The 27,666-nt window shown below is 34.6% G+C and overlaps 1 protein-coding gene across 1 annotated transcript in view; it reads left to right on the top strand.

Annotated features, from left to right (window-relative positions):
- PPIG (peptidylprolyl isomerase G) overlaps positions 1-24,050 on the top strand; it is a 34,891-nt gene extending 10,841 nt beyond the window's left edge. Inside the window, exons 7-13 of the mRNA XM_044669810.1 lie at positions 7,920-7,949; positions 8,044-8,183; positions 16,832-17,030; positions 18,827-18,994; positions 21,406-21,490; positions 22,122-22,258; positions 22,733-24,050. Of these exons, the coding sequence (XP_044525745.1) occupies positions 7,920-7,949; positions 8,044-8,183; positions 16,832-17,030; positions 18,827-18,994; positions 21,406-21,490; positions 22,122-22,258; positions 22,733-23,840 (1,867 nt within the window). The 3' untranslated portion in view covers positions 23,841-24,050. The remainder of the gene's footprint in view (positions 1-7,919; positions 7,950-8,043; positions 8,184-16,831; positions 17,031-18,826; positions 18,995-21,405; positions 21,491-22,121; positions 22,259-22,732) is intronic.
- Positions 24,051-27,666: the final 3,616 nt, after the last annotated feature.

Genomic DNA, 27,666 nt, shown 5'->3' with positions numbered 1-27,666 from the left:
CCCATAACTTCTGTGTATTGGCTCATAGGTGGAAGAGTGGTAAGGGTGGGCAATTGGGGGTCAAGTGACTTGCCCAGGGTCACACAGCTGGGAAGTGTCTGAGGCCGGATTTGAACCTAGGACCTCCTGTCTCTAGGCCTGACTCTCAATCCACTGAGCTAACCAACTACCCCAAGCTTTATGTCTTAAGACTATAATGTCAGGAGAAGAACATTATAATCACCCATCTTAACTACTTTAGATCCTCTACCAATACATTTTCCAACTATTCTTCTTGTCTTTCTTGATACAAGCTGCCCTTAACAAAATGGAACTCTTACCCCCACAATTGCCTCATTTCTAATTGTTGCCATCTCTACCGAGTCTTCATTGTACTTTTGTTTCTACTTTCTCGATTTGACATTTATTCCTAAAAGATAATACATTCCCTTCATTGTGTCTTTGATGGAGGCCTGAATTAACCCTTTAAGACAGAGGGTTGGCAGAGTACATATATTTATTTTATATATGTTAAGTTAGATGTGAAAACCATCTATTTTCCATATAATTTAGGTTCCCAACAATCAAAAGAAGGCACAAATGTCAGAGTCGTCAGAGATTGATGGTACACAAGGCAGCATGCTGTGGTGCAAAGAAAAGCCCTCTTGTCAGTTCTGACATTTCATTAGCTATGTGGACAAGTCCCTTTCTGTTTGTTACCTATAAAATTAGGAGATTGGATTAGATGTCTCTCAGTTGTCTTCTAGCTCTAAGATTTTGTGAGTATATAAATGTATAAGCAGTTTGATACAAGTAAGTTTGAAGAGGCTAAATGGGGAGGGGAGTTCAGCAAATAATCAGAAGACTTGGAAACTTTTCTATTTAAAAAAAATCCATCCCTTCAAAGAAGAAAAATTGGCGGGGTGGGGGGAGACTTCTACTGGACAGCTCCTGGGTACAGAGCACCGTGCTAAGTGGGAGGGATACAAAAATAATAAAGATACTCCTTACCCTCAACAAGGTTACCAGGAAAGTATATAACTAAACTAAAATATATAAAGTTTTTTTAAAAGTTCTCTTAAAAGAGAGCCAAAGACTAGATCTTAGAAGAGTGAGATAACCATATATGTTAGAAAAATTAATAAAGGCTTTATGTCACATTGTTTTTGAACTGGACCTTGAAAAAATATTAGGATTTTGACAAGTAGAGAAACAGGAAAGGGTATTCTAGGTGGCAGGAACAAAACATAAGGGAGTAGTGGAAAATAAAGTTTGCCAAGACAGGTTGAACATATGTGAATTTTGTGTGTGTGTGTGTGTGTGTGTTTTGGTGGTTGTTTTGTTTTAAACCCTTACCATCTGTCTTAGACTCAATATTGTGTATTGTTTCCAAGGCATAAGAGTGGTAAGGGCTAGGCAATGGGGGTTGAGAGTGACTTGCCCAGGGTCACAAAGCTAGGAAATGTCCGTTGTCAAATTTGAACCCAGGACCTCTCTTCTGTTCTCTAGACCTGGCTCTCAGTCCGCTGAGCCACCTAGCTGCCTCCTTGAATATATGTTCTAATAGATATCATATGTCATACTAAGGCTTAATTTTGTAGTTAATAGAGTACCTCAGAAAGTTTCTGTGGGAACATCCCCATTGTTTTTAATTTTCAGCATTTGCTTTTTCATTAAAAAAAAAAGGCCTCTGATCCTGCTGTCCTTGCAAGCTATTATCCTCTTCTTTCAAGGTAGTACTTCTTCACTACTGAACTTTTTTAAACAAAATTTTTTTTAGTTTAATAGATCTTCACTGACTCTCCCTAGCCAACAGATCCCTGACTTATAGCAAGTAAGTAAACAAAGACACATTAAAATGTACTCCTTATTCTGAACTTATTCTGAACATTCTGTTAAGAGATAGAAACATGCTTCTTTCTTCCATAGGTCTTTTGAATTGTTCTTTTGGTTATGCTTGCTTTGTTGTACTATACCACTTCTACAAGCATTTCCTTTCTGAATTTTTCACATTCGTCATTTGTTATGGTAGAGGGATATTACATTTTGTTCATATGCCATGGCTTGTTTTGTTGTTCCCTTATCAATGAGCACCCACTTGTTTGTAATTCTTTACTACAATAAAATGTACTGCTATAAAACTTTTGTACTTAAGAGATACATTCTGTTTTGACTCAATAGGCATTTCCCAACAATTGCAAAATAACTCCCTCCTCAAAGTACATTTTACAAAAGCAATTTAATAATATCTAGGTGATTTGCTTAACGTCTAAAAAAGAGGATTTGCTGCCTTTGCTTTCCTCACTTTCTAGTCACTTACCAACCTCTATTCTGTTGAAATTGCTCTTCTAGGTCACCAATGGCATCATAATTTTCCTAATGACTTTTTCCTAGTCCTTGTCTTCCTAGAACTTTCTGCATCATCTGATGCTATCAACTTTGATACTCTCCTCTTAAAGATAAACCTACTAGGGGCAGCTGGGTAGTTCAGTGGATTGAGAACCAAGCCTAGAGACGGGAGGTCTAGGTTCAAATCTGGCCTCAGACACTTCCCAGCTATGTGACCCTGGGCAAGTCACTTGACCCCCATTGCCTACCCTTACCAATCTTCTGCCTTGGAGCCAATACGCAGTATTGACTCCAAGACGGAAGGTAAGGGTTAAAAAAAAAAAAAAGATATATCTAGTGCTCTAGCCTGATTCTCCCACTTGTCAGACTTCTCATCAGTATATCTTCTACCCGAATATCTGTCCCCAGTCCCTGCATGTCACTCTTCTCTTGTCTTGTGTTCAGGTCTTACTTCCCTCACCCCAGTGTTCTTCCTCTCATTTCCAACCAGGTCTGGGGGTCTTCTTACTCCTGCTCTCACTTCTCTGTCCTGTCCCAACCCGTCCCAAACACCCCACCCCACCCAAACTTTGCACCAGTCCCATCTGCAGGCAAATTCACATTACGTTAAAAATTGCTTTAGAGGTCTGCAGAATGGGTCCACTTAAAATAAAGATATTCACACTAATAATGGTTCTGTGACTTAATACAACTATTCTGGAAAACAATTTTTAAGTTATGAAAAACAAAATAACTAAAAAGTTCGTACCTTTTGACCCAGATGTTCCACTATTAGTACTTGAAGGAGGACATTGGTAAGAAGTTTCTATATATACCAAAAATATAGCATGAATCATGGTAGCAAAGTATTTGAAATAAAATAGATGACCATCACTTGAGAATTGACTAACAAATTCATCATAGTACATGAATGTAATTGAATATTACTGTGCTATAAGAAATATATATAGACACATAAACTGATACAAAATAAACTAAGAAGAGCCAGGGAAACAACAATACACAATGACTACAGCTATGTAAATGGAAAAAAGCAACCACAAAACTGTTGAAATTGAATCTTGGCAAAAAGTGTGAAGAATAGTTGTGGCCCCAAAATGGTAAGATGAAAGGACAGCTCCTTACACCATTGCAAAAGTGATGAGTCCAGAAGTATGGAACAGTATTTATATAATGTTCGATGTTTTTTTGTTTTTTAATATATTGATACATTTGCTGAGGTTTTCTCTCTTTAAATAAAGTTCACATTGTTAAAGCAGATGGGTCTTGGAGGAGAAAGGCTAGAAGTATAGTACAAATCTAAGTAAACATAAGAGAGATTAGTAAAAAGTTAGTTTTTAAAAGTCATTAATAATCCACCCACCTACAAAACAAAATCTGATTCTCTTTTTAATTTCCTTTTTTGTGTTGATGGTACCACCATTTTCCTGTAGTCATTTTTGCCTCAAATCAACAGTAGCCTAATTCTTTTGGTCCCACCCATTCTTTACTCCTGTCTCAAACACTCTTGCCTAGACTGATTTTTAGTAGTCTTAACTCCCCTGTTGAAAATCTGCAGTGATTCCCCATCACTTAATAAGCATAAATGATCATTTTAAATCAGAGTTAAGATTTACTTCAAGGCACTTCCCTTTTATATGTTCCATGCCAAGCAGACTTCTTGGTCAGCATTCTCCAATATTGTCCTGCTCTTAGCTTTTCCATGATTTGTTCACCCAATCTTGAGCGCATGGAATATATTATTCTTTCTGACTCTTAATAGTCCTTTTCTTTCAAGGTCTACCTTAGTACCAGTTTCCCCTTGTTAGTTTTCCTTGATTCTGAAAGCCAGAAGTTATCTTTCCTTTAAGTTCTAATTTTTTAAGTTCTATATTAAACTCTGCAGTGCCCTTCATCATTTTCTATCTTGTATTACAATTATTTGTGTATATCTTTCTTTCTCCTACTACATTATAATCTTATTGGCAGGGACTATATCTCACTTTTCATCTTCCTATTCTCACTGTCTACTTAATATATTTGTTGATTATTTATGCTTAATATTACTAGTCTTATGCCAGTTTCATAAGAGGAATTATCTTCGTAACATTTCTTGACCATGTTGTCCCACAGTATGGGAGAAATGGTTTTGAGTTCTTTTGGGAACTTGTTGTTATAACAAGGCATCCATCTGGAGAAGTCTAATAGATACTTAAATCAGGAGCTGGGGATAAAAGCTGGAAATTTGAAAGCCAATTGCATAGAAGTGAAAGAAAACTTAAAGAGGATGCTGAGGGAGTGAGGGGAAATAGATGCTGAAAACCGTACCTTGGGGAGAGCTTTACATTTAGAGGTAAGAACATTTAGAACTAGTGAAGGAAGTTAGCGGAGTATTTAGGACTGGAACACAGAGGCAGGTAGGTGGCTCAGTGGATAGAGAGCCAGGCTTAGAGATAGGAGGTCCTTCTTTCAAGTCTGGCCTCAGACACCTCTTTCCCCCCCCCCCCCCTTTTTTTTTTTTCTGTGTGACCCTGGGGAAGTTACTTAACCACCATTACTGCTCTTCTGCTTTGGAACCGATACTTTGATTCTAAGACAGAAGATAAGGGTTTTGTGGTGTTGTTGTTTTTTTTTTTTTTTTTAATGTAGAACACATCATAAAAACGGTGACCATTAAGTTTTGTCATTATACACTTAAGTACCTCATATATTATTTTACACAGAGAAGACAAGATATCTTTTTTGATTTATTGCCAAGGGAAACAAATGGAAGAAAGGTTCAAAAAAGAATCAGCAGCAGTGTCAAATGCTTTAGAGAGATTGAATATTATGTGGAGGCTGTGAGTTGGACATGGGGAGGACCATTAGGGAATTCCAGGACTACAGTTTCAGTTCAACACGTGGAGGTAGAAATAAAGCACAAGTGTTTTAAGACATAAATGAGTTGTGGCCATGAGTGTAAATTATTCAGAGACTCTTCTAATCTCAGAGAAGGGCGGGATATTAGGATAATCCAGTCCTGCATCATTGTTTTGCTTATGATGAGACAGAACCAGAGAGATTGTAATTTTCCCTAGGTCACATAATAATGAGTCAGTGACAAGACTCTTAGACCCAGATCCCCTAATTAGTTTAAGTAGATTGGTCAAAGAAAGGTTCATTTAATCGAAGATGATATGTGTTTTTAGGCAGAAAATTTGGAGTTCCTTTTTAGAAAAAAAGAGAGATTGAAGCAAAAGAGGAGAAAATTGGTAGAAGAGGCATAAAAAAAGAACATATGTAAAGGAATAGCTTTGCCAAGGAGAGAGATCACTTGTTCTTTAGAAACAGGAGTGGAAGAGGATGATGTGGGTGGAAATACAAAGGAGGGAAAATTAATGAGTTTAGTTCAGATAGTTCTGGTTTTAGTAAAGAAAGTAACAGTCATCACTGAGTGTAAGGAGGATGAAATGACATTGTCATCAGCTGCCACCAGCTAAGATCAGATTGCATGAATTATTAGCAAGCCTTGTTAGCACAATTTTAACTTCAACTAACAATTTAGGAGTATTTTTGTGTAGAGAAGGTAGTTGGTGGATAGTGCTCTGTGGCTGGCAGGGCAGAAATATGATATCTCAATGGGGTAAGGAAGTCTAGAATAGGTGTCCAGCTCAATTAAAATTGGTAATCATGGATTTCAGACTTGGCAGGCAGGCAGATACAGACAAAAGATAACTAGTAGTAAAATAGGGAAGGGTTCTAGGACTAGAGGATCACCATGAGAGTTAACATTGAGTATCTTAGGAATGAGAGGGGTAGAAGACAGAAAATTGTTGTTCAGGATGGTGATTTAAACATTGATGGTCTAAAAGATGAACAACTTGAAGTTAAAAACTAGATATATAGGGTGGTGTGTTGTTGGGGGGGGGGGGAGAAGGATGATGAGTATGGGGGAGAAAGGAAGATGAAGGGAAAAGGAAGGTAGCCGGGTCAGCCCCCAGCCCTGGTGGGGAAATGAACCAGAGCCCTTAAGAACAGAACAAATTCAGTAGACTATAGGGATATTAAGGTGGGTTTATTTTAGATTTAGTAAAAGAAAGGTTTGGGAAAGCTAAGAGTTAGATCTCCCATGCAAAAGGCTCTCTCCGGGGAAGAAGGCTCTCCCCGGGCAAAAGGCGCTCTCCTCCCTTCTCCAAAAAAGTCGCCAAGCCCCTTCCCCCTCCCTCCTCCCCCCTTATACTTTCTTAGACACTTCCAATAAAGGAAGTGGGATGTGTGAGGAAGTTATTATAGAGAGTCCTGGGAGATGTAGTCTTCCAGGGTTCAGAGCCATTCCAAAACGCACAGTGGAGAATTGAAGTGATGTAAAAATTGAGGTCTTTAGGCTTGCAGCTACTGAGAAACTGGTGCCAGGGTGGTAGAGAGATGGTTGATGTGAATTTTGAAATCACTTGAAAATTATAGTAGAGTATACCATGACAAAGGAGTAATGTGAGCTGGGTGCTAAAAGGTAGGTAGAAATTCTAGAAATTGAGAGATGATATTGAGAACTACAATGGAATAAGCCATTAAAAAAGAGACATTTTTGCATGATGGCAAAACAATTGTGTAAAAGTGACTAAGGGACCAAAAAAAGTAATGTTCTACCCCTTTTTCCCAAACCCAAGGGAAAGTGGGGGGACAGCATAAGGGATATGGCACAACCAAGAGATAGCCAGTTCTCAGGAAATGGGGGAAGGTTAAAAGACTGCTCAAGGAAGTTCAATAAGGGTTGAAAGCTCATTTATAATAGAATTAGAAAGGGAGTCAAAAGGTGTACTCCAAACAGTAGGCATAAAAAAGAAAAGAACAGTAGGCAGCTACATTTAGACATACAGAAAGGGTATGCTTAAATTGTATAGGAAGGGATGTGAGTATTAGAAGAAGGTAATGGAGAGGAAAGAGTTTTATGCTCAGAATAATGATTCTTAATAACAGGAATTAGAGAAACAGAAGTATGAGAAATAGTATAAAGACAAAGTGGGAAGAGACAAAACTTGTAGGAGTAATCGGTTTCCAGGTTTTAAATTGAAAAGTGTTCTTTAAAATGTGGGGCATAAATTATCTGTGACCTGACATTATAATTCCAATAGACCTTACCAAATTTTACCATGACATATAATCAGTTGATCTTTAGTTTCCTGTATTCAAATTACACAAAACTATATGGTTGACATGAAAAAATAGAAGGTGGAGATTAAAGTAAAACAATTTAATACCTAAAATTTTTTTAATGTTTGCATTTTGCCTAGCATCAGGATTTGACAAAAAACATAGATCTGAAATTATTTTTCCATCATATATTGTTACAAATTTATAATGATTAAACATTTTATTATTTGCTACATATCACATGCTATGAGACACATGATTAAAGTAGTTACATTTCCTCATTCCATATTTAATATTAACATAAAAGCATAGTATAGATCCAGAATGTCTTTTCTTGATTTTAATTCTGTTAATTAAAAATAACATTAATCTGTCTGCAACTTTGTTTCCAATGCAATTGTTTTCTTTTCCTTTTTAGAGGTGCTAACTTTGTTTTTCTCTGACTTTGTTTTAATTCTTCTATCTGATGATGACCTCAAAAGCACAACTAAACCTACACCTCATTTAGATGGGTAAATATTTTTTTCATTTTTTTTCTTGTTACTGTTGAAACTTATTTATTTAAAATAAACTTTAACATGTTGTCATTTTAATTTATCTACATAGGCACCATGTTGTTTTTGGACAAGTGATATCTGGTCAAGAGGTTGTGAGAGAGATTGAAAACCAGAAAACAGATGCATCAAGCAAACCATACGCTGAAGTACGAATACTTAGCTGTGGGGAGCTAATTCCCAAATCCAAAGGTAAGGATACATAGAATATTTCTATCACATATTTAAAATAAGCAGCAACTCCAGGTCATTAAAAAAAATTACCTAATGACTACCTGTAGAGAAAATACTTCTCTTTTTAATTATATTTTGTCCTCTAATTGTATTCTTCATTTATTTAATTTAGATCTATATTTCCTATTTTTAATTTTAAATGTTGCACCTTCCTGCTTCTATATGTAATGAGAAATTAGAAATTTAAGTGGAGCAATTTTAAATTGATAAACTTTTTAAAGAATAAATTCCTTTTCTTCTTGTGAACTCAGCTAGCTTCTAAAATGTTTGGGGAAATACGTTTATTGCAGAAGGTAATTCCATTCTTTATATTTATGCTTTTAATTTCTATCTTTCTTCTGACATGCTATGTATTTAACTTATTTGAGATGTTTTCTTGATTTTGATTAGGAAAATATCCCTTCTAAAATTGCTATCATTATATGCTTTTCCAAGAAATGAACTTTAAGCAGTATTTTATTAAATTGCCTGTATAATCAAATCGTGCTCCCCAAAGAAGCCTCAGAAGTCATAGCCTATCAGTGTCTTTATCAGTGTTGTTCAAAAAAACCCTTTTAAAATTGTGCTCTTGACTCTTTCAGATAAGGAGACTTGTCATCAATTTGGAATCTTAAATATTTTCAGTTTATACAAAAACATAAGTGAGATCAATTTAGAAAAAGCTAAGCCATTGTCCTCATTCAATCTTCTTAGTTTCCCAGAGGTTACAATTTATTTCTCCTGTCTCCTAGCTCAAACCTTGATCATCTTGACAAAATTTCTCATCCCCTTCTTGTCATTCTAAACCAATGCCCAATAAGCTAGTTGTCTGCAAGAACCAAGGAACATTGAAATCACTCTTGGACTCTTCAGCCTCTTAATCATCATTCCTGCCTTTTACCTTTTCTTCCTTATGTAAAACCAGTGGATATAATCTTCTAGTTTATGTACTGCTTAATGCCCTCAGATATAGTAAAGAGTGAAATGTTCATAAAAGTCTTTTAGTTTATTGAAGACAGTTCTTCCATAATAATTTATGTAAAAAATAAAAGACAATGCTAAAGAGAAGAAATCAGATTGCATGAAACTTGGAATTCTAGTATCAGCTCTGCCACTTATTAGCAATATAACCTGGGAGATAACATTCAACTACTTGGCCTTAATTTTCTTTTCTTTAAATGTATTGAAGTAGATGGGCCCTGAAACCTTTCAAACTGTTAACATTTTGGTGATTCTAGAATCTTTGTTAATATTATCATATTGAGGACCCTAGACTTATTGCTGTTAACTGTTAACCATCTTAAAGGATAAGGATGTTGTGATCCGTTAACACTGACTTCTTACCTTACTCATTATTGAGCCATTTACTATTAGCTTTTCTTCTTTTAATTTTTACTTCTAGGGTCTTTTGAGTTGGAACCTATTCCCAAAAATTCATTAGCTGAATATTGTAGGTTTCTTTGCAACTTTTAGGAAACAGAACCTGAAATAGCAAAAAAGAAAAAAAAATCCTTTAGCAGTTTCTATAAACAAATCATTATTTATATGTAAAGAAGCTTTGAGTAATAAAAGGGTAGGATTGATATACTTATTTGATGGGGAAAGAGAATGTGAATTAAGATAAAACACTTATGTAATCTGATTTGCCCTGTCATAAAACACCTATCACTTAGGATATTGTAGCATTCCCCAGGCATTGTTTGGCTTTATATGATCAAGACATGATAGTGTCAGGTATGTCCTTATTCCTGTCCTCTAGAAACTAGGTCAGTTTTCAGAGAAATTGGGGAAGATAGAAATCCCATATAATAACCCTTATCCACACTTCCCTGATGAGGATGTTTCAGGGATGATGTAGGACAGATTACCCAAGCCCATTCTTTTTTGATACACACCTAGAGAAGTGAACAGATATTTATGGCATGAACTTTGTTGAAAGCACAGTGGAAGGTATGTGCTACTTTATGTTTTAGCAGCTGCCATTCAAAATATTTGCCTGAGTGGCTTTTGCCATATTTTTGGATACCACAGGGGCAGTATAGCACATACAGTTTTTAAGCCCCATTTCCTTTTTGAAAATCATAACAAATTGGAAACAGTGGAAAGACTTTGTGTAATATTTTAGGGTGTTCACCATCATATTTTAAAAACTTTGTTTGAGAGTTGTGCAGTGGCACCCCACTTTAAAAAAGAAATAAATACAGAATCTTTTTTTTCTTTTTTTAACTTCCTGAAAGAAAACAAAAAGACTTCTGAAGAAAACTGACTGTCTGGGCCTACCTGTATATTATCTTGGTGAGTCCTGGGCACTCTTCTTGGGCCTTTTTTCCCCTTGCTATTGGAGATCTGCTTCTTGTAGCTATTTCCATATGCCAGAGAAGGTAATTGTTCAGGGCCATGGAGAGGACTCCTGTAGCAAATGTAGAGATGGAATACTGGAGACTAGAGGATGCAGGGATCCTGTGTAGAGGCTAAACAGAGAGCTCTCAGGGCAGAATGGATAAAGGAAGAATGCAGGTATCAAGCAAATAAGCCTCCTTATGACTTATCTTAGCAAAGGTACTGTATGGTTAATACAGGAGCTGCTTGTAACTTAAAACAATTTTTGCAGAAATTACAGAAGCTATTGCCATGATAAGAGGGATTTTTAAAATATTTCTTCAAAATGGAAGGGAGTGGGGAAATATTCAACGATTATCCAAAACTCAATCGTTTTTCAACACAAAAAAAGAAGGACCAATTAGAGTAATAAAGTAGAATGCCAGTGAATCCTATACATAGTTTATTGAAAGCATAGTGGGGAGACTGACTGGAAAATATTTAAGAGACACTATTAAGAGTAAATAAAATTGACCTTTAACAAATGGACAGTTATTTCTAGGTTGAATGGCATGAGAGTGATGTGGTTTCTTTTCAGAGAGCATTCTATGGAAGCTTAGAAATAATTTTCTTCTTTGTGAAGAGTGTGAGATTGGTAGGAGCAAATTCTATGTACTATAAGAGTAGAGGTTTCTCTTTAGAGATGTCTTTTTCCCCTCCCCCTTTCCTTTTTGAGAAGAGATCTAGAATAGTCCTTTGGGGGGGTGGGGGTGGAAGAAAGGTCCCTGATCCATGATTTTATTGGTGTAGTGCAGCAATGGGCAAACTATTCCCCATGGGCCAGATCCAGGTTGTAGTTTTCCCATCACTGCCTTAAGCAGTTCCCTAATCACTGTGCCCGCACATCCAGATGTAGTGATTAGGGAATTGCTTAAGGCAGTGATGGGAAAACTATAGCCTGGATCTGGCCTGCGGGGAATAGTTTGCCCATCACTGGTAGGGCATTCTTAGTATGGATACCACTAACACATCAACTTCAATTGTACTGTATTGGGGGTGGGAGAAGGTGTAAGTAATAAGACATAGATTAATTGGCCTAAGAAACTGGCATTAAAAAGCTCTATCTACTAAAACAAATTTGCAGCTTTTAGTCATTTAATGCAATGGTGTCAAGCATGTGAACAGTGGGCCACACAGAGCCCACAACATTTCCATGATTAAAATATAATCAGGAACTATTTAACAAAATAAATAAAAATTCAGTAAGATAGTTAATATTAATATGTAGCTTTCTGAGTCAGCATATAGCCCACAAGGATTCTTATGTATGGTAAAATTTAGTGGCCCATTTCCACATGAGTTTGACACCACTGGTCTTAGGGAATTGCCTGTGAACACTAAGGCCTTATGGTCCTGGAACCCAAGTCTTTCCTATTCTGAGGCTACTTTTCTCCTTTCTACAAAGTACTCTTATTTCATCTGTAACTCTGATAGCCTTAGAGAATTGTCTGGTAAAGTGACTCGCTTAAGGTCACAGAGTCAGTGAATATTAGAGAGAAGCCTCCAAAGCATCTTTCTCCCTTTCTGACCCCAAACCCCTTAATGGGACCCTGAATAATTGATATTTGGGGGGGGGGATTTTTTCCATGTAATGATGAAGTATTTTTTAAAAGGAAGTAATAATGTAAGTTATTAAACAAAGTTGAAGTCATTCATTAGCCAACTCTCTAGTCTTTCCTTACATATTAGTTCCTACTTTATGGACATCTTTTGCTGTGAAAGGTATTTTTAATTAAGGTGTAGATAGTAACACTGTATAGATCACTTAAAAGTGGTTCTCCATGTTAGTAGCAGAGGTAGAATATAATTTCTTTAGAAAGAGATTCAAAATATTTACTCTTCTCACAGAAAGAATTATTGTACAAATCCTTGCTAGTTCAGTGTTCTAAGAACTTTAATCCATGACAATATATCAGCTAAATTATTTTCTCTCATTTCTTTTCTAGAAACTTACTCCTCTTTGTTCTATTTTTAAATTTTTCTTTCTGTCTCAGGTGTTAAGACTCAAGAAGAGAGGCAGTGTGATATAGCAGAAAGAATGATGATGAACTTGAAACCTCAGAAATTTAGGGTTTAAATCATACCTCCAATACTAAGTAGCTGAATGACCATAGGCAAGTCTCCAAACCTTTCTGGATATATTTCCTTACCTTACAATGGGAAAAATAATAGAACCAGCACTTAAACCTTTTTTGTGTCATGGACCCCTCTGGCAGTATGGGGTAGTCTGGGCACCCCATCTCAGAATTATGCTTTTACTGTATAAAATAAAATACAATAGATTGCAAATTAAGCCAATTATTGAAATACAATTACCAAATATTTTATGGGCCCTAGGTTTAAGAATCTTGCTGTAGAATTCTGTTTCTTAGAGCTTTTGAAGATCAGATGAAATAATGTGTGGTATAAAATACTTTATAAACTTTAAAATTGGTGTTTCTCTTAAATAACGCATTTTAGGGACCCCTTTTTGCCCCTACTTAATAATTTGAGAATAGAGATAATGTCTAGATCACAGGTAGATTAAAAAGTTCCCAAAATACTCAAGATTGCCATGCATATATATCATTTCCAAGATGGTCTTCAGTCCACAGAAAGCACAGAACAGCATAAAGGAGATATAAATGCTCAAAGATAGCTATTCTAACTCTTCTCCTCTAAGAGGCCTATATGATTTTACAACTTAGACTAACAGCCTGAAGTTTGGACTCCCCTGAAAAAAGGAAATGGATTTTATTTGAATAAAAAGGCAACCCACTACTTTCTACCACCATACATCACTAAAATTCTGGTGGGCCCTTTCTTCGATCCTTACTGCTGCCTTTTTTTTGTTTTTGTTTTTGTAATAACCTTTATCTTGCATCTTAGAATCGATACTAAGTATTAGTTCCAAGGCAGAAGAGCAGTAAGGGTTAGGTAATTGGAATTAAATGATTTGCCCAGGGTCACATGGCTAGGAAGTTCAGATTTGAACCCCAAACCTCCTGTCTCTAGGTCTAGCTCTCAATCCACTGAGCTACCCAACTGCCCGCTCCTTATTGTTTCTTAAAAGTTGTAGGGAAGTAAAAGAACAGAGACAAAATGAGCTTCTCAGGTAAACATGGGCAGATAGGGGGAGAATCATAGAATATTGGATCTGGGACAAACCTGAGATTGAACATAATATAGAAGGGAACATTGTATTGAGTCAGAAAAACTATGCTTGCCACCATGACTCCACCATTTATTGCTATAACTGTGGGTACATCTGATCCTTAGTTTTCTAATCTCCAAAATAGGGGTAATACTCATAGCTTTGTTGTGAAGAAAACCCTTTATATACTGAATAGCATCATATCGTACTAGGTGAAATATATCCATTCCCCTAAAATGAGCTCTTTGAAAAGGAAAGGGATATACACTGAAAAATAACCCCAATTAGATACCACACTCAGGTTTTGGGGGAGGTGCATGGACCTGGCATTTCGACTAATAATAGTTTTATTGTAAAGAATTATCTAGGCCAGTGACCTTAGTTTAAAACATTGGCAAAATGAGGCCTAGAGAATTAAAATGATTCACCCAATGCCTTGCAGCCATTTAGGAACAGTGCCAGAACTAGAACTTGGTTCTTTTCTTCCCATTATATCATATCTTAGATTTTACCCCAGGTACATTTATATGGTCCTTTACATATCATAACTCCCATAAAGGTAGGTACAATCAGTTGTGGTATCCCTGTTTTAAAGATAAGGAAACTGGCTGGAAAGAAGTTAAATGATTGTTCATTTGTCACATAGCTAATAAGTTTTAAAACCAGCATTAGAACCCAGGTCTCTCCTAACTCCAAGTCAAGTTCTATTTCATTATTCCCACTTCAGAAATGGGTGCTGGATAATGGGTGCTTTGCCAGCTACTTTATGTTTACCTCATATTCCTCTTCTTTTGAATTCTGTTGATTTTAGTAAACAATATGAAGTGTCCCATCCTCTTCCTTCTGCTTATCCAAATCAAACTTACCCTTCGAGAGCTATCTATGAAGTTTTTCTGGATCCTCAGAAAAATACTATCTTTTTTCTTAATTCCTATACCACTTATAATTTGCTCCATACAATTAAGTAATTAGTTATATGTTATTCTGTACTATTTAGTGTTGCTTCCATAAGTGTTCATCTTATCTTCCCAGCTAGATTATAAAGGAAAGGGATATACACTGAAAAATAACCTCAATTAGATACCACACTCAGATTTTGGGGGAGGTGCATGGGTTCATCTTATCTTCCCAAATAGATTATAAACTCCTGAAAGTTACAAATCATCCATAACTATCCTAGTAAGATATAACTGTATCTTCATCCAATTTAGATACAGTTCATGATTAAAATTTTAGATTATAGTTCTTACTTCCACCAAAAATAGGTCTTGTTTGTTGCTTTGTCACTTCCATAGCTCCTTCAGATTCCACTATTTTCTTCATGAATGTGAATTTTTTTCCTATTATTGCTAGTTTTTCTTCCTTTTGCCCTTCTATACAGTCTCAGAGGAAAATAACACCTAAACTGAATCCCATATATTAAATAACATTAAAAAAAAGTACTCTTTGACCAAACACAGAGATGCTAAACCTGAATAGCATGGGGGGCTTTTGGGGGGAGGATTGTTTTCTTTTTAGTGTCTGCTAACTTATAGTAACATAACTTTACAGTCAAATTGGTCAGTTGTTTTTATTGACATTCCATAACAAAGATTTATAGTAATCATTTCTATTTTAATTTTCGCAAGGAACTTCATGTATTTGAAGATTTCTTCAGTGACATGTAGAGCAAAAAGAGACCTTTTTTGGCACATTTTTTAAAAGTGGGTCACATATAATTAGGAGAAAGTATAATTTGGAATTAGCAAAATATAATTTTTATTTTGCTAATTTTAGTTACAAATCTGAGTCTAGTTTCATGAACATGAAACTCTTTCTAGATATTCTCTATTACTTCCTCTAGTCTTTTTTTTTTCCTTTTTTTATAAACCCTTAACTTCTGTGTATTGACTTATAGGTGGAAGAGTGGTAAGGGTAGGCAATGGGGGTCAAGTGACTTGCCCAGGGTCACACAGCTGGGAAGTGTCTGAGGCCGGATTTGAACCTAAGACCTCCTGTCTCTAGGCCTGGCTCTCAATCCACTGAGCTACCCAGCTGCCCGACCTCCCCACCCCCCCAGTCTTTTTAACGCTGTGTGTTTTAATTATTTTGTGCCCTTTTCCGATTTCTAGCTCTATATTTGTACATAAATAACATTTTCTAAAAATGTTTTTCTTGGTTATTTTTTTTCTTAGCCCCCCCCCAAAACCATAAATTACAACTATATAATTACTTTAAGATATAATCTAGGGGAGAGGCTAGGTGGCTCACTGGATAGAGAGCCAAGCCTGTTTAGGAGATTCTGGATTCAAATGTGGTCTCAGACATTTCCTAGCTGTGTGACCCTTTAACTCCCAGTGACTAGGCTTTTCTACTCTTTTGCCTTCAAACCCAAGTCACAGTATTGATTCTGAGATAGAAGGTAAGGGTGTATTTTTTTTTTAATGTAATCTCATTCATCAGTGAGAAATACTCATATTTACTTAACTGTTTAGTACAAGTTGGATTTTTTTGTCTTTTTCTTAAGAACTCCACATCAATAGGAATTTAACCCCTCTGGGGCATTCGCATCATTAGAAAATAGAAAATAGCATCTACTAGTAACAGCATTTTATATCATGGTAGTTTTGAATTTCATTTGGTTGTCTAGGAAATAAGCAAGGTAGGCAGGTTTATAAAGTAGAAGACTGAGCCAAAGAGCCTCACAATGGTACAAAAAAATTGACACTTGCCTAAAGCTAGAGTTGCTTAATTTAGGTATTAAAAACTAGAGCTGTGTGCCAAGACTTTTTCAAATATATGTGACTTTTTTTCTAGTAAGTAACTTAATGATATTTTCTAAATAATACTGTCTAAGGCTTAGCTATAGGTTGGTATAATTACCATAATTAGGTAGAACACTAACTGGCCTATTACTGAAGATTTAGGTTCTTCCCTGATTTGATTGCTATTGTGCTTTATGATAAAGAACTAACATTTCATTTCTATTGATTATTTTTAACAATTTATTATCTACAGGAATATAAAGATAATTAAATTAAATGGACGTTTTATGAATTTGTAGTATCTGTGAATTTTTACTTACATATCAGAATAAAAATGTTTAACCAGAACATTTCATCATTTTTTATTAAAGCCAAGAAGGAAGAAAAGAAAAGACATAAGTCATCATCTTCATCCAGTGATTCAGAGAGTTCAAGTGATTCTCAGTCCTCTGATTCATCTTCTGATTCGGAAAGTGCTTCTGAAGAAAAATCAAAAAAAAGAAAAAAGAAACACCGGAAGTCCCGAAAACATAAGAAGGAAAAGAAGAAGAAAAAGAAAAGCAAGAAAAGGTTAGTTTTTTACCATTTAAATCAGCGGCAAATATTTCATATTCCTTATAGAAACTGATTAAAATAGAATTGATAACCTGATGGCATTTCCTTTTTTTCTTAAAAATATATGTTTGTGTTCTTAAAATCATCTTAGGGGAAAAATATTTAACTTTCATAGTGATTTCTCTGCATGGTACAAAATTAAAACTTTGATATTGCTGAGCTATTTAAAGAATTCAATTTTGAGAAATTAATTTTCATTTTCTACAAGTCATAATCCAGGTCTTCTTAAAACAACATCAAAAGGACTTGAACTCATAGGTAGTACTAAAGGGAAAGTTAGAGATGATTTAAAATGAAGAAACCAAAACTCAAAGAGGAGAAATTATTTGTCAAGGGCCACACACTGTGTAGCAAAAGGAGAAGTGTATCCAAAATCGAGCATTTCTTAGTCTTTTCATTCTTTGTCTAGAACTCTTGATATTACAACAAGATTCTTTCTCTTCCCTTCTTGTTTTGTGGATTTTATGCCCTGGAGACTTGGGGCAGGTGGGAGGGGGAATTCCTAGTAAACTTTGGGAATTAGAAAAGAATTTTTTAAAGGCTTTAAAGATTTTTTTCCATTAATAAGCATTTCCTTTCTTTTCCTACTTTACTTTCCATTGGATATGGGGCACTTTTATAACAACTCTGCATAAGCAAACAAAAATTCTCTTAATTGTTCATATCCAGAAAGTGTATGTCTCATTTTGTTATTTTGAGTCAATCACCAGTCTATCAGAAGATGTTATACTCTTGTTTCTTGTTTCATCTATGGTAATAGTGGGGATGGGATTTGTGTTTATCCATATAAGGACATCCTAGATAACAAAGTTCCCTCAACTAAATCAGGTCATCACCTTCACTGCAAACTATAGTCTTAGTTGCCTACAGCTCTGAAATGGTAAGTGACTTGTCCAAGATCATAAAACCAGTAGGTGTTTTAAGAGACCAAGCTTCTCTGTTATATCAAGTACTAAGTCTAAGGAAATCTCCCTCCTCTCTGTCTCTATCTCTTCTCTCTTTCTCCCTCTCCCTCTCCCTCTCTCTTTCTCCTTAAAATGAATTAGTTTGATATAAAGTATGTCATAAAATTGATTCACACACCTAGAATTAACATATTAACCCAATTATGATTAATATAACACATACTTAAGATTATAACTCAGGTAATATCCTGGACCTACATTTTTAATCTGGTTACTACATACATGTCCTTTTTTTTTTTTTTTTTTTTTAACTTGGGACTGAATTCTTACTACAAATCACATAGTTGCTAGTATGAATGAAAGGCTGCTTAATTAAATTTCCTTCTTACATACAAAAAAAAATGGATAACCCAAAAGAATTGAAATTGAATGCTAATAGTAAAATCTTATTTAAAGAATGGTGTGCCAGGAGCAGCTAGGTTGCTCAGTGGGTAGAGAGCCAAGCCTGATTCAAATTTAGTATCAGAGCCTTCCTATGTGACCCTGGGCAAGTTACTTAACCCCAGTTGCCTAGCCCTTACTATTGTTCTGCCTTGAAACTAATACTTAGTATCAGTTCTTAGAGGGTAAAGGGTTTTTTTAATTTTGTTTTTTAATTAAAAAAAAAAAAAAGAATGACAATGCCAAAATTTAAGGTGTTACATTTTATTATTGGGGAAATAATGTTTTCATAGCTTTTTGTTCATCATGTGATCACATTGCAATGGCAACAACAAAATCTTGGATAATACTGTTTAGCACATTCAGTTTGTGTATGCGTGTGTGTGTTTCCATCTTTTAATTAAGTTCCTCTACTGAGAGTGAAGATGAAAGCCCTGAAGCACAACCACAATCTACTGTCCGCCCAGAAGAGATCCCTCCTATTCCCGAAAACAGGTTTCTAATGAGAAAAAGTCCTCCTAAAGTAGATGAGAAAGAGAGGAAGAATAGAGAAAGGGAGAAAGAAAGAGAGTGGTAAGTATATGTTTATGGAATATGATATTCCTATTTTTATTGTGGAAATCAGTATTAGAAAAAAGTATCCTGGTTTTCAGCCTGATTTCTAAGAAAATTGTGTTTAGCAAGTGCCCTTAAAAAGTATGCTATAGGGGCAGCTGGGTAGCTCAGTGGGTTGAGAGTCAGGCCTAGAGACGGGAGGTCCTAGGTTCAAATCTGACCTCAGACACTTCCCAGCTATGTGACCCTGGGCAAGTCACTTGACCCCCATTGCCTACCCTTACCACTCTTCCATCTAGGAGCCAATACACAGAAGTTAAGGATTTAAAAAAAAAAAAAGTATGCTATACTTTTTAATTACCTATTGTAAGGAAACCTTCCTAAAAGCATTGACTCGTATTATTATGCTTAGAAATAAAAGGGTTTTTACCATTTCATAAGATTGACTCTGATCTTGGGAGTAGTTTTGTTATATGAATAAAACTATTGCTAGGAAAATATGTAAATTCTGTAAGAAATTTTGCTACATTATTAGTTTATCCAATTGTATATTTATTTTTAGAAACTTTATTTGGGCATATAAAGTAATACTGATTGTAACTCTTTCCTTAATGAATGTTTCCTAAGCACCTCTACTAGGTCATATTTATCAATTCAATAAATATGTCTTGTATGCTTAATCATACATAAGGCACTATGCAAAGTGCTGAGTAATAACAGACTAAGATGTGATCTCTTCCTACAAGATGGTCATAATCTAGGGAATATAATTAAGTTTTATAATTGTGTCACAAGGCTTTAAAATATGGAAAGTACCACAATAATGGTAGAAACTAAAGGCTCTAGAGTTTAAGTGATGAAGACATTAAGGAAAGACTTCATATCATTATACCTTGAGGGATGGATAAGATTTCTGAAGACAAAGGAACGAGGTTTGGGCATTGCAAGTAGCATGGCATGGTATTTGGAAAGAACAGGATTAAATAAAGCAGTACTGAATAGTCTAGCTTGACTGGCTCATGGGTAATGTTCTTGAAAGTGACGGGAGGTAAGTTTAAAAAATGCTATAGCTATATTTTGGGAGGCCTTGAAGGCCAAGGCCTAAAAAATCTAAATTTAATTCAACAGGCAATGGGAAACTATTGAGTTGTTAGGAGAATGAAATGATCACAACTCTTGGCAGGGTGGGATAGATGGATTAGGGGTAGTGGAAATAAAAGATCAGATCTAGGAAAATGAGTTAAGAACCTGAGAGGTAATGAGGATCTAAATTAGGGTAATGAAAGTACTACATAAGCTGTTGTTACTCTTTTTTCCTTATCTAGAGAAAAATTTTTGAGCATTGTGAACTCTGATGTTCCTTCCCATCTAAAATTATACCATTTTATGACTTGATACAACCAATTTGATTTTGAGAACAAGAAACTGTCAAAAAATGCTTTGACCAGTTTAAAAACCAATTTTAACTGGATTATAGACATGGGGAAGTTGGGAATGAGAAAGTTTTGTTTTGGATATGTTGAATTTGAGGTGTGGAAATGGGAGGGTTTGGGAGCAGTACCGAAGATAGACATTTGTGAAGTATATACAATGAGATGAGAGTTGAAACCAAAGGAATAGATGAGCTCTCCTAGAAAGAAAAGAAGGTTCAGAATGGATCCTTTAGTAGAATCCCTACTTTTATGGGACTTTGAGGAAGAGTGAACTTATGAGACAGAAAAGAAATAGTAGAAAATCAGGGCAGTATTGTTACCTTAGCATGTTAATGTATTTGAATATAGTAAAGTTGAATTCTGTTTTTTTAAAAAAAGAAGCTTTTAGAAAACTTTTTATAGGATAGTAAATATGGAACAGCAAAAGACCACATGATCTGAGCCCTGCGTTTTATAAATAAGGAAACAGATTCTAAAAGATTTTGCAGCTTGTCTAAGTTTACCCAGCTATTAAATAATAGAGTAGGCATTCAAATTCAGGATGTCTGTCTCCATATCCAGTCTTCCTTCCACCCTACCCCACTGCTTCCTTTTGGGAGTGCCTAAATGGGTGTTTGTCAGAAATAATGTGGAAAAGATACCTGCATCACATAATAGTTTGGATTATATGGCCTCCAAAGTCTCTTTCAGCCCAGGGAGTTTACAATTCTGTGACTTGCCATCTTCCTTTGAAGTCTTTGTCTACATTCAGGAATATAAGGTAGACTCAAGATGTATTAGCTGAAAGTAGTTCACTGTTGGTATTTTTTCTTTAAACTAATAGTTCTTATTCCTTCAGTATTTAATAAAAATGAAGTTATTACCAAATGGTTATATTAAGTGTTGAAAGTTTATTAATAGGATTAAAATAATCTGCACTATTAGATCAAGAAAGCTATATTTAGTTGAATTTATTTTTTATAAAATAGTGGTTTTTAATTTTCTTTTTACTTCTAGTAATCCATCTAACTCCCAATCTTCATATCAAAGACGACTTCTAGTCACAAGATCTGGAAGGAAAATTAAAGGAAGAGGACCAAGGGTGAGTTTCTTTCAAAGGAATCTTTGTAGCAATTTTTTCCTTCATTGATCTTTATTATGTAGTAAGATTCCCTTTAATATAGTATGTGAAATTCATATTTGTATGACTTGCTGAGTTGGAATTCATACATTTTTTTAAATTACGTTGGTAGGTGGTATTATTTGTGTCATAGGATAAAATGAAAAATTCATGAAACATACATGCAAAATTATGTGTTTAATTGCTTAGTAACTTAAAATTTGAGAGCAATACTTTTCCTTTGTAAGAGGCCTTTAATTATGTAGTACTATCTTAGTATCCCAAAGTTATACACATAATAAATTTTAGTCTAACATTATCTCAGGAATTTTACTAAAGACCTAGAATTCTAGGTCTTTTTAATCTGACTAAAATGGGTGATTGATAGAGAATAGAGGAGAGGAAACTAAGGTATCCAACTGTCTGTCTCATTTCAAACTCAAAGTTATGTACTTCATTGGTTTTGTTGATTTCTTTAGTCATCTATATTTGGAGGGATAGCTGACATTCTTTTGAGGGTAATAATTTACAAAAAAGAAGTATTCACTTGAATATGAGAACCCCTTCAACTGCCATTTTTAATGTATTTGGATGTTTTTATTTCTTCCTCAAGCGCTATCGAACACCTTCCAGATCCAGATCACGGGATCGTTTCAGGCGAAGTGAGACTCCTCCACATTGGAGACAGGAGATGCAGAGAGCACAAAGAATGAGGGTATCAAGTGGTGAAAGGTGGATCAAAGGAGATAAGTAAGATTTAAAACCTTTGTCTTAAAACTATAGTACCTTGGGGGCAGCTGGGTAGCTCAGTGGATTGAGAGCCAGCCCTAGAAACGGGAGGTCCTAGGTTCAAATCTGACCTCAGACACTTCCCAGCTGTGTGATCCTGGGCAAGTCACTTGACCCCCATTGCCTACCCTTACCACTCTTCTGCCTTGGAGCCAATACACAATATTGACTCCAAGACGGAAAGTAAGGGTTTAAAAAAAAACCTAAACAAACAAAACCTATAGTACCTTCCAGCAGTTTGTAGAATAATTTCATTTGTCCTATAGTATGAAAAATGCCTTGATTTGTAAATATTAATGTAAATTGTGCTAACATAACATGCCTTAAAATAATGAAATGGGTATTTGCTACAGTTGTTGGATTTTATTAGCTGATACTAAAATTCTTCTTCCTAATAAAGCATTTCCTAAAGCCCTTCATTTTTTTCTTTTGTAGGAGTGAATTAAATGAAAATAAAAAAGAAAATCAAAAAAGTCCCGCAAGAGGAAAAGAAAGAAAAATATCTGAACACAGACATGTATCAGAAAGTCCAAATAGAAAAAGTGAAAAGGAAAAGAAAACTAAAGACCATAAATCCAACAGTAAAGAGAGGGACACAAGGAGAAATTCGGAGAAAGATGACAAATACAATAAAAGCAAAGCAAAGAGAAGGGCCAAGTCTAAAAGCAGGAGTAAAAGTAAAGAGGAGTCAAAAAGTAAAGAAAGAGATTCCAGGCATAACAGGCATGAAGAGAAGAGAATGCGATCAAGAAGCAAAGAGAGGGATCATGAAAAAGTAAAAGAAAAAGAGAAACATTCTGATTCTCGCCTCAAAGAGCGAGAAAAGAGCAGGAGTAAAGAGAGATCTAAGCGAGCAGAGTCAAAAAATAATGAACATGACCATAGAAGTAAAGACAAGGATAAAAGGGCCAAGTCAAAGAGTAGAGAACGGGAGGTGACCAAAGGAAAGCACAGCTCCAATGGCCGGACAAGGGAACGAAGCAGAAGCAGGGACAAAGGAAGAAGAGCCAGATCTAGGAGCAAAGACCGAGACCGTAGTAGGAGCAAAGAGTACTATAGAAACAGAGAGAGGGAATCCCGGAGAAGAGGGAGATCAAGGAGCAAAGAGAGAAAAGGAACACCAGAAAAATCTAGAAGTAAAGATAGGAGGAGGAGGAGAGAGTCAAGGAGTTCAGGGAGGGAGGAAAGTCAAAGCAGAAACAAAGAAAAAAGTAAAAACCAAGAAACAAAGAGTTCACACAGAAAAGAAAACTCTGAGAATGAAAAAAGGCACTCAAGAAACCATGATAACAGTAGCCGAGACAGCAGTAAGGAAAAAAAAGCCGATAGAAACCAGAGTCCAAACTCAAGGAAACAGAATAGTAAGGACAAAGAATTAAAGTCCTCCACATACAAAAATAAGGAAGAAGAAAAAAACAGATGCTCATTAGAAAAAGAAATCAACCAAAAATCAAAGAGTCAAGAAAGAGACCATACACGAGGTAAAGATAAAAAATCTGATCATGAGTCCAGCCCTGGAACTGATGAAGACAAAAGTGGATGAGTGAGGGCCTCAAACTTTGTATTTCCATTTTTCTCTTTAGGTTTTAGAGACTTGCTGAAGAACACATCTTTTTTGTTGTTTTCCTCTTCCTTTTCGTTTTGGGGTTGTTTTTTTTTTAATGCGGACTTCATTAAGTTTGATCTTTTGATATTCTACAACCTGAATAATTTGTACTGCTAAAGTTTTAATAAACTTGAAATGAGAAAAACACTTTTGTGTAATACTGCGTGCTGTTTAACCCTTCCGTTTCTCTCTTTGTGTTGTAGCCATCCACCAACAGTTACTATGTCTAAGATTTGTTGGATCAATTAGAAACAAATAAAATTGTTAATTGCAATAGCATTTTTTACAAAAGTTTGCACTTCTCATGTTTTAGATATTTTTAAAAGCCATTAAATTGAAAGGAAGTCATATTGGTATTTCTGATCACATTTTAGGGAGTACATTATTGATGTTCATCATAGAAGCTTATAAGAGGATTTTTTTTATTCCAAGAAAGCAATGCTAATTATATGGTTTTTCTGAATAATTATTTTTAAATTTTGATCTTGTAACTTGTGCATTAAACACAGAAAACTGTCTATTTAGTCATTTTGTTTTACTTTACATCTGTTTCTTTGTATTTTAAGCTGTGCTTGTCAGTTTGTTTCCTTATGATGTTTTCTATACTTATTTTTCACTTGCAGAAATGTCAAATTGGATTCAATTTTAGTATTTAGGAAAGTCATGCTTATCTGATCAGTTGACATAAGTAGAAATAGTCTTGGCTTGCTGTTATGCAGTGTCAGGTAGAAACTATGCTTAGGAAATAGATTTTAAGTGTGATTTTAAAAAATAGATTATCCCTTTTTTATTCAAGAATAATCAGAATTAGGACTAGTGGTATTGGTTTTCCATTGAGTTATTTCCTGAGAAAATATCTCTATTGAGCATTCATTTACATGTACAAGACCTTACATATTAGCCTGAGCCTAAAAATAGCTAGCATTGTTAGTGTTGACTTTTGAAATTTGTTCCAATTGGCTCCATACATGAATTGTTATTCTCTGCAAGCTTAAACAGTTTACTTCTTTATCTAAAATCTTCTTGGAAATTTAAAAATCAAATTGCAGGAATTTGTTATGAATGTATTTCTTACAGTGACACTGTAGCATATTTTATCAAAACTAAATTTTTCAAAATTGCTTTAAACTGTTCATCTTGATTTTAACTTTAGCTTAATATTTACAAAATGTCATGTGTTGCAGAAAATCACAAAATTGGCACTATTCAAATAGAACCAAAAATTAGCTTTAAAGTGACATTTTTAAAAAATTGCTTATTTTTATGGTATACGGCTTTTCTCCCTGTTCTTTTAAGAAAACAGGATAACCAGTCAAACACAAAAGTTATTTCATTGTGCGAGTAAGGGAGCAGGAACGTCTATGATTCCAGTTCCTAGGAGACTTTTCTCATTAAGATAGTGTCAGTTATATTCATAATGCAACTTCTAAGTAAATCCAGTAACTATTGAATGATGCTTTTTATGCTTAATAAAGTAGTGTTTAATATATGATACTTATTGTTATCACTTTAATAAAGAAATAATGCTTTTTCTATTGTGTAGTCATTTAATGATATAGAATCAAGGGATACCATATCCTTCCTTTCCCTTGGAAAAACAATCCCAAATAGATTTCACTAGGGTGGTGGGTTTTGATCTTTAGGCTTAATCCCATATCAGTGAAAGCATTTGCTATTATTTGACATAAATTTAAAGAATTACGTTTAAATAGTGCTTGCTATAAATTGATTGTTTCAAGCTCATTGGATGAAAGGCGATACTTATTAAAAGACCTAATATTAGTATGATCAAAAGCCAGTTCCAGGTTTTAAAAGGGCATATACACTTTTGGACTTAAAACACACACTTAAATTGGGCTTTTCTTGTAAAAATTCTGTTAGTTCCCATATGTCATTTAGTGGGTTTTGTATGCATTTAATTTCAATATTTAAAAAAACAAACATTTTTTTGAAAGTTATTTTTTCCTTCATAGGATTTCAAAAAGTATTTTTTAAATTAACCATTTGCTATATGTTCTTGTATTGTAATAGCAATTTTACAAGAACAGAGAAATAATCTGGGGAAAACTGGAGGAGACATTTTTTTGGCTGCTACAGCATTAGAATGAAAATTTAGCAGCCAAGGAATAAGGGAGGAAAGACAATCAGTTGAATTTTGATTTCAGAATTTTAATAACAAGCAGATAAACTATATGAATGCTACATGAACTACATGTTTTTGAATCATAAGTAGACTAATATTTTCTCTTCTTGAAATACTGAATTTATGTCCTATTTTGAATGTTATATGTTTTAATGTTTTTTATCTTATTAGTCATGACATTTAACATACTCAGTTGTGGTTGACTCTAAGAAAAGCTATCAAAGTCTTTGCTGTTACATTCACTTAACAGTATTTGCTATCCAGAATTATAGTTCAAAGTTACAATTGTTCAAAATTATAATTGCAATATATTTGACTTGATATCCTTTTAAAATAGTTCATTTTTTTCTTGTTGAATTATATTGTTTCAAGCCCTTTGGTTACTTTATTGGAGTGATCCCCATATATATAATTTTGGAGCTTTTGTGATATAAAAATGTAATGTTACTTCTAATGTTTTGGGTTCTTGTGTGCTCTTCAAACTGGAATTATTGACCACAGAAATTGTGGTAGTAAATTAACTTTTGATGTAATATCAGCTCTTTAGGGAGAAACTGTTTTTGAAAATTTTATTCAGCGAATCTGTACAATAGTATGGTTGTCTATAAACACCTAATTGAGGTGCTTAAGAAAATTATACTGTGACAAATTTGAATTTGCACATATTGGCTTTCAGAATTAACTTTTTTTTCTAGGAATAAACAGAATTATTGACCATATGATTTTCCTTTGTATTATTTGAAAGCAATTTATTTAATCTGGAATAGTTCAGATTGTCCTTAACTAACATTGTGAACATATATAACTATATATGTACATATCTTTATGTTGGAAGAGAATGGTACAGAACATTTTCATGCTTTAAAAATTACGTTAATTATTAGAGTTCTGTTATCTTAATTATAAAATTACTTCATTTTTAGATAGTCCCTCTGTTTATTCCAGACAATGTTTCATCATTCTCTGAACTTATTAAGGTCCTTTTAAAGGAAATTGTTGTGATTGCCTTCGCTAAAAGTCATCTGTTTGCTATTGGTATTTAAAGGCATTCTATTTAATTAATTACTATAAGTAGACACAAAGCATGTGTTTTCCTTGTTATATCCCTTCTTCCCTTGGCTACCCATTATAGTTATTTTTTTAAAGAAAGGAAATCTTTTTCAGTAAGGTAGGAGTGAGATAAGTAACTGAGTTTTTTGAGTAGGTAACTGTTTCTAAGCACTGTCTCCACCATCACTCCTTTGTGTATATAGCTTTTTTGGAAGATTGAAAAGGATATTGAGTATTTGGGTATATAGGTTGGGTGTTATCACTCTTTCTGTGGCCGCTCTGCTTGTTGAAGGAAAGGCATAAATGAAGTTCATATACTTCATTTTACTTAACTCAGAAGTCACTGTGATAATATATATTTTTTTAAACGAGAAACAAAATTCAAATGTAAAGTTAGTTCAAAAATACTGCTTCATTCTAGCAAATGTTAAATTGTTTTCTGCAAACCACATTTTGCAAAATTTAAATTTCAGAAACTCGATGTATTAACTTTTATAGCTTAAACATTGTATTTAATAAATAACATAATAAAACAATAATTTGTAGTTCATTTCTTTTTGTCTGAAATCA

The sequence above is a fragment of the Gracilinanus agilis genome, chromosome 3 (assembly GCF_016433145.1).
Source record: "Gracilinanus agilis isolate LMUSP501 chromosome 3, AgileGrace, whole genome shotgun sequence".
Taxonomy (NCBI): Eukaryota; Metazoa; Chordata; class Mammalia; order Didelphimorphia; family Didelphidae; genus Gracilinanus; species Gracilinanus agilis.
This window is presented reverse-complemented; position numbering and strand designations above follow the sequence as displayed.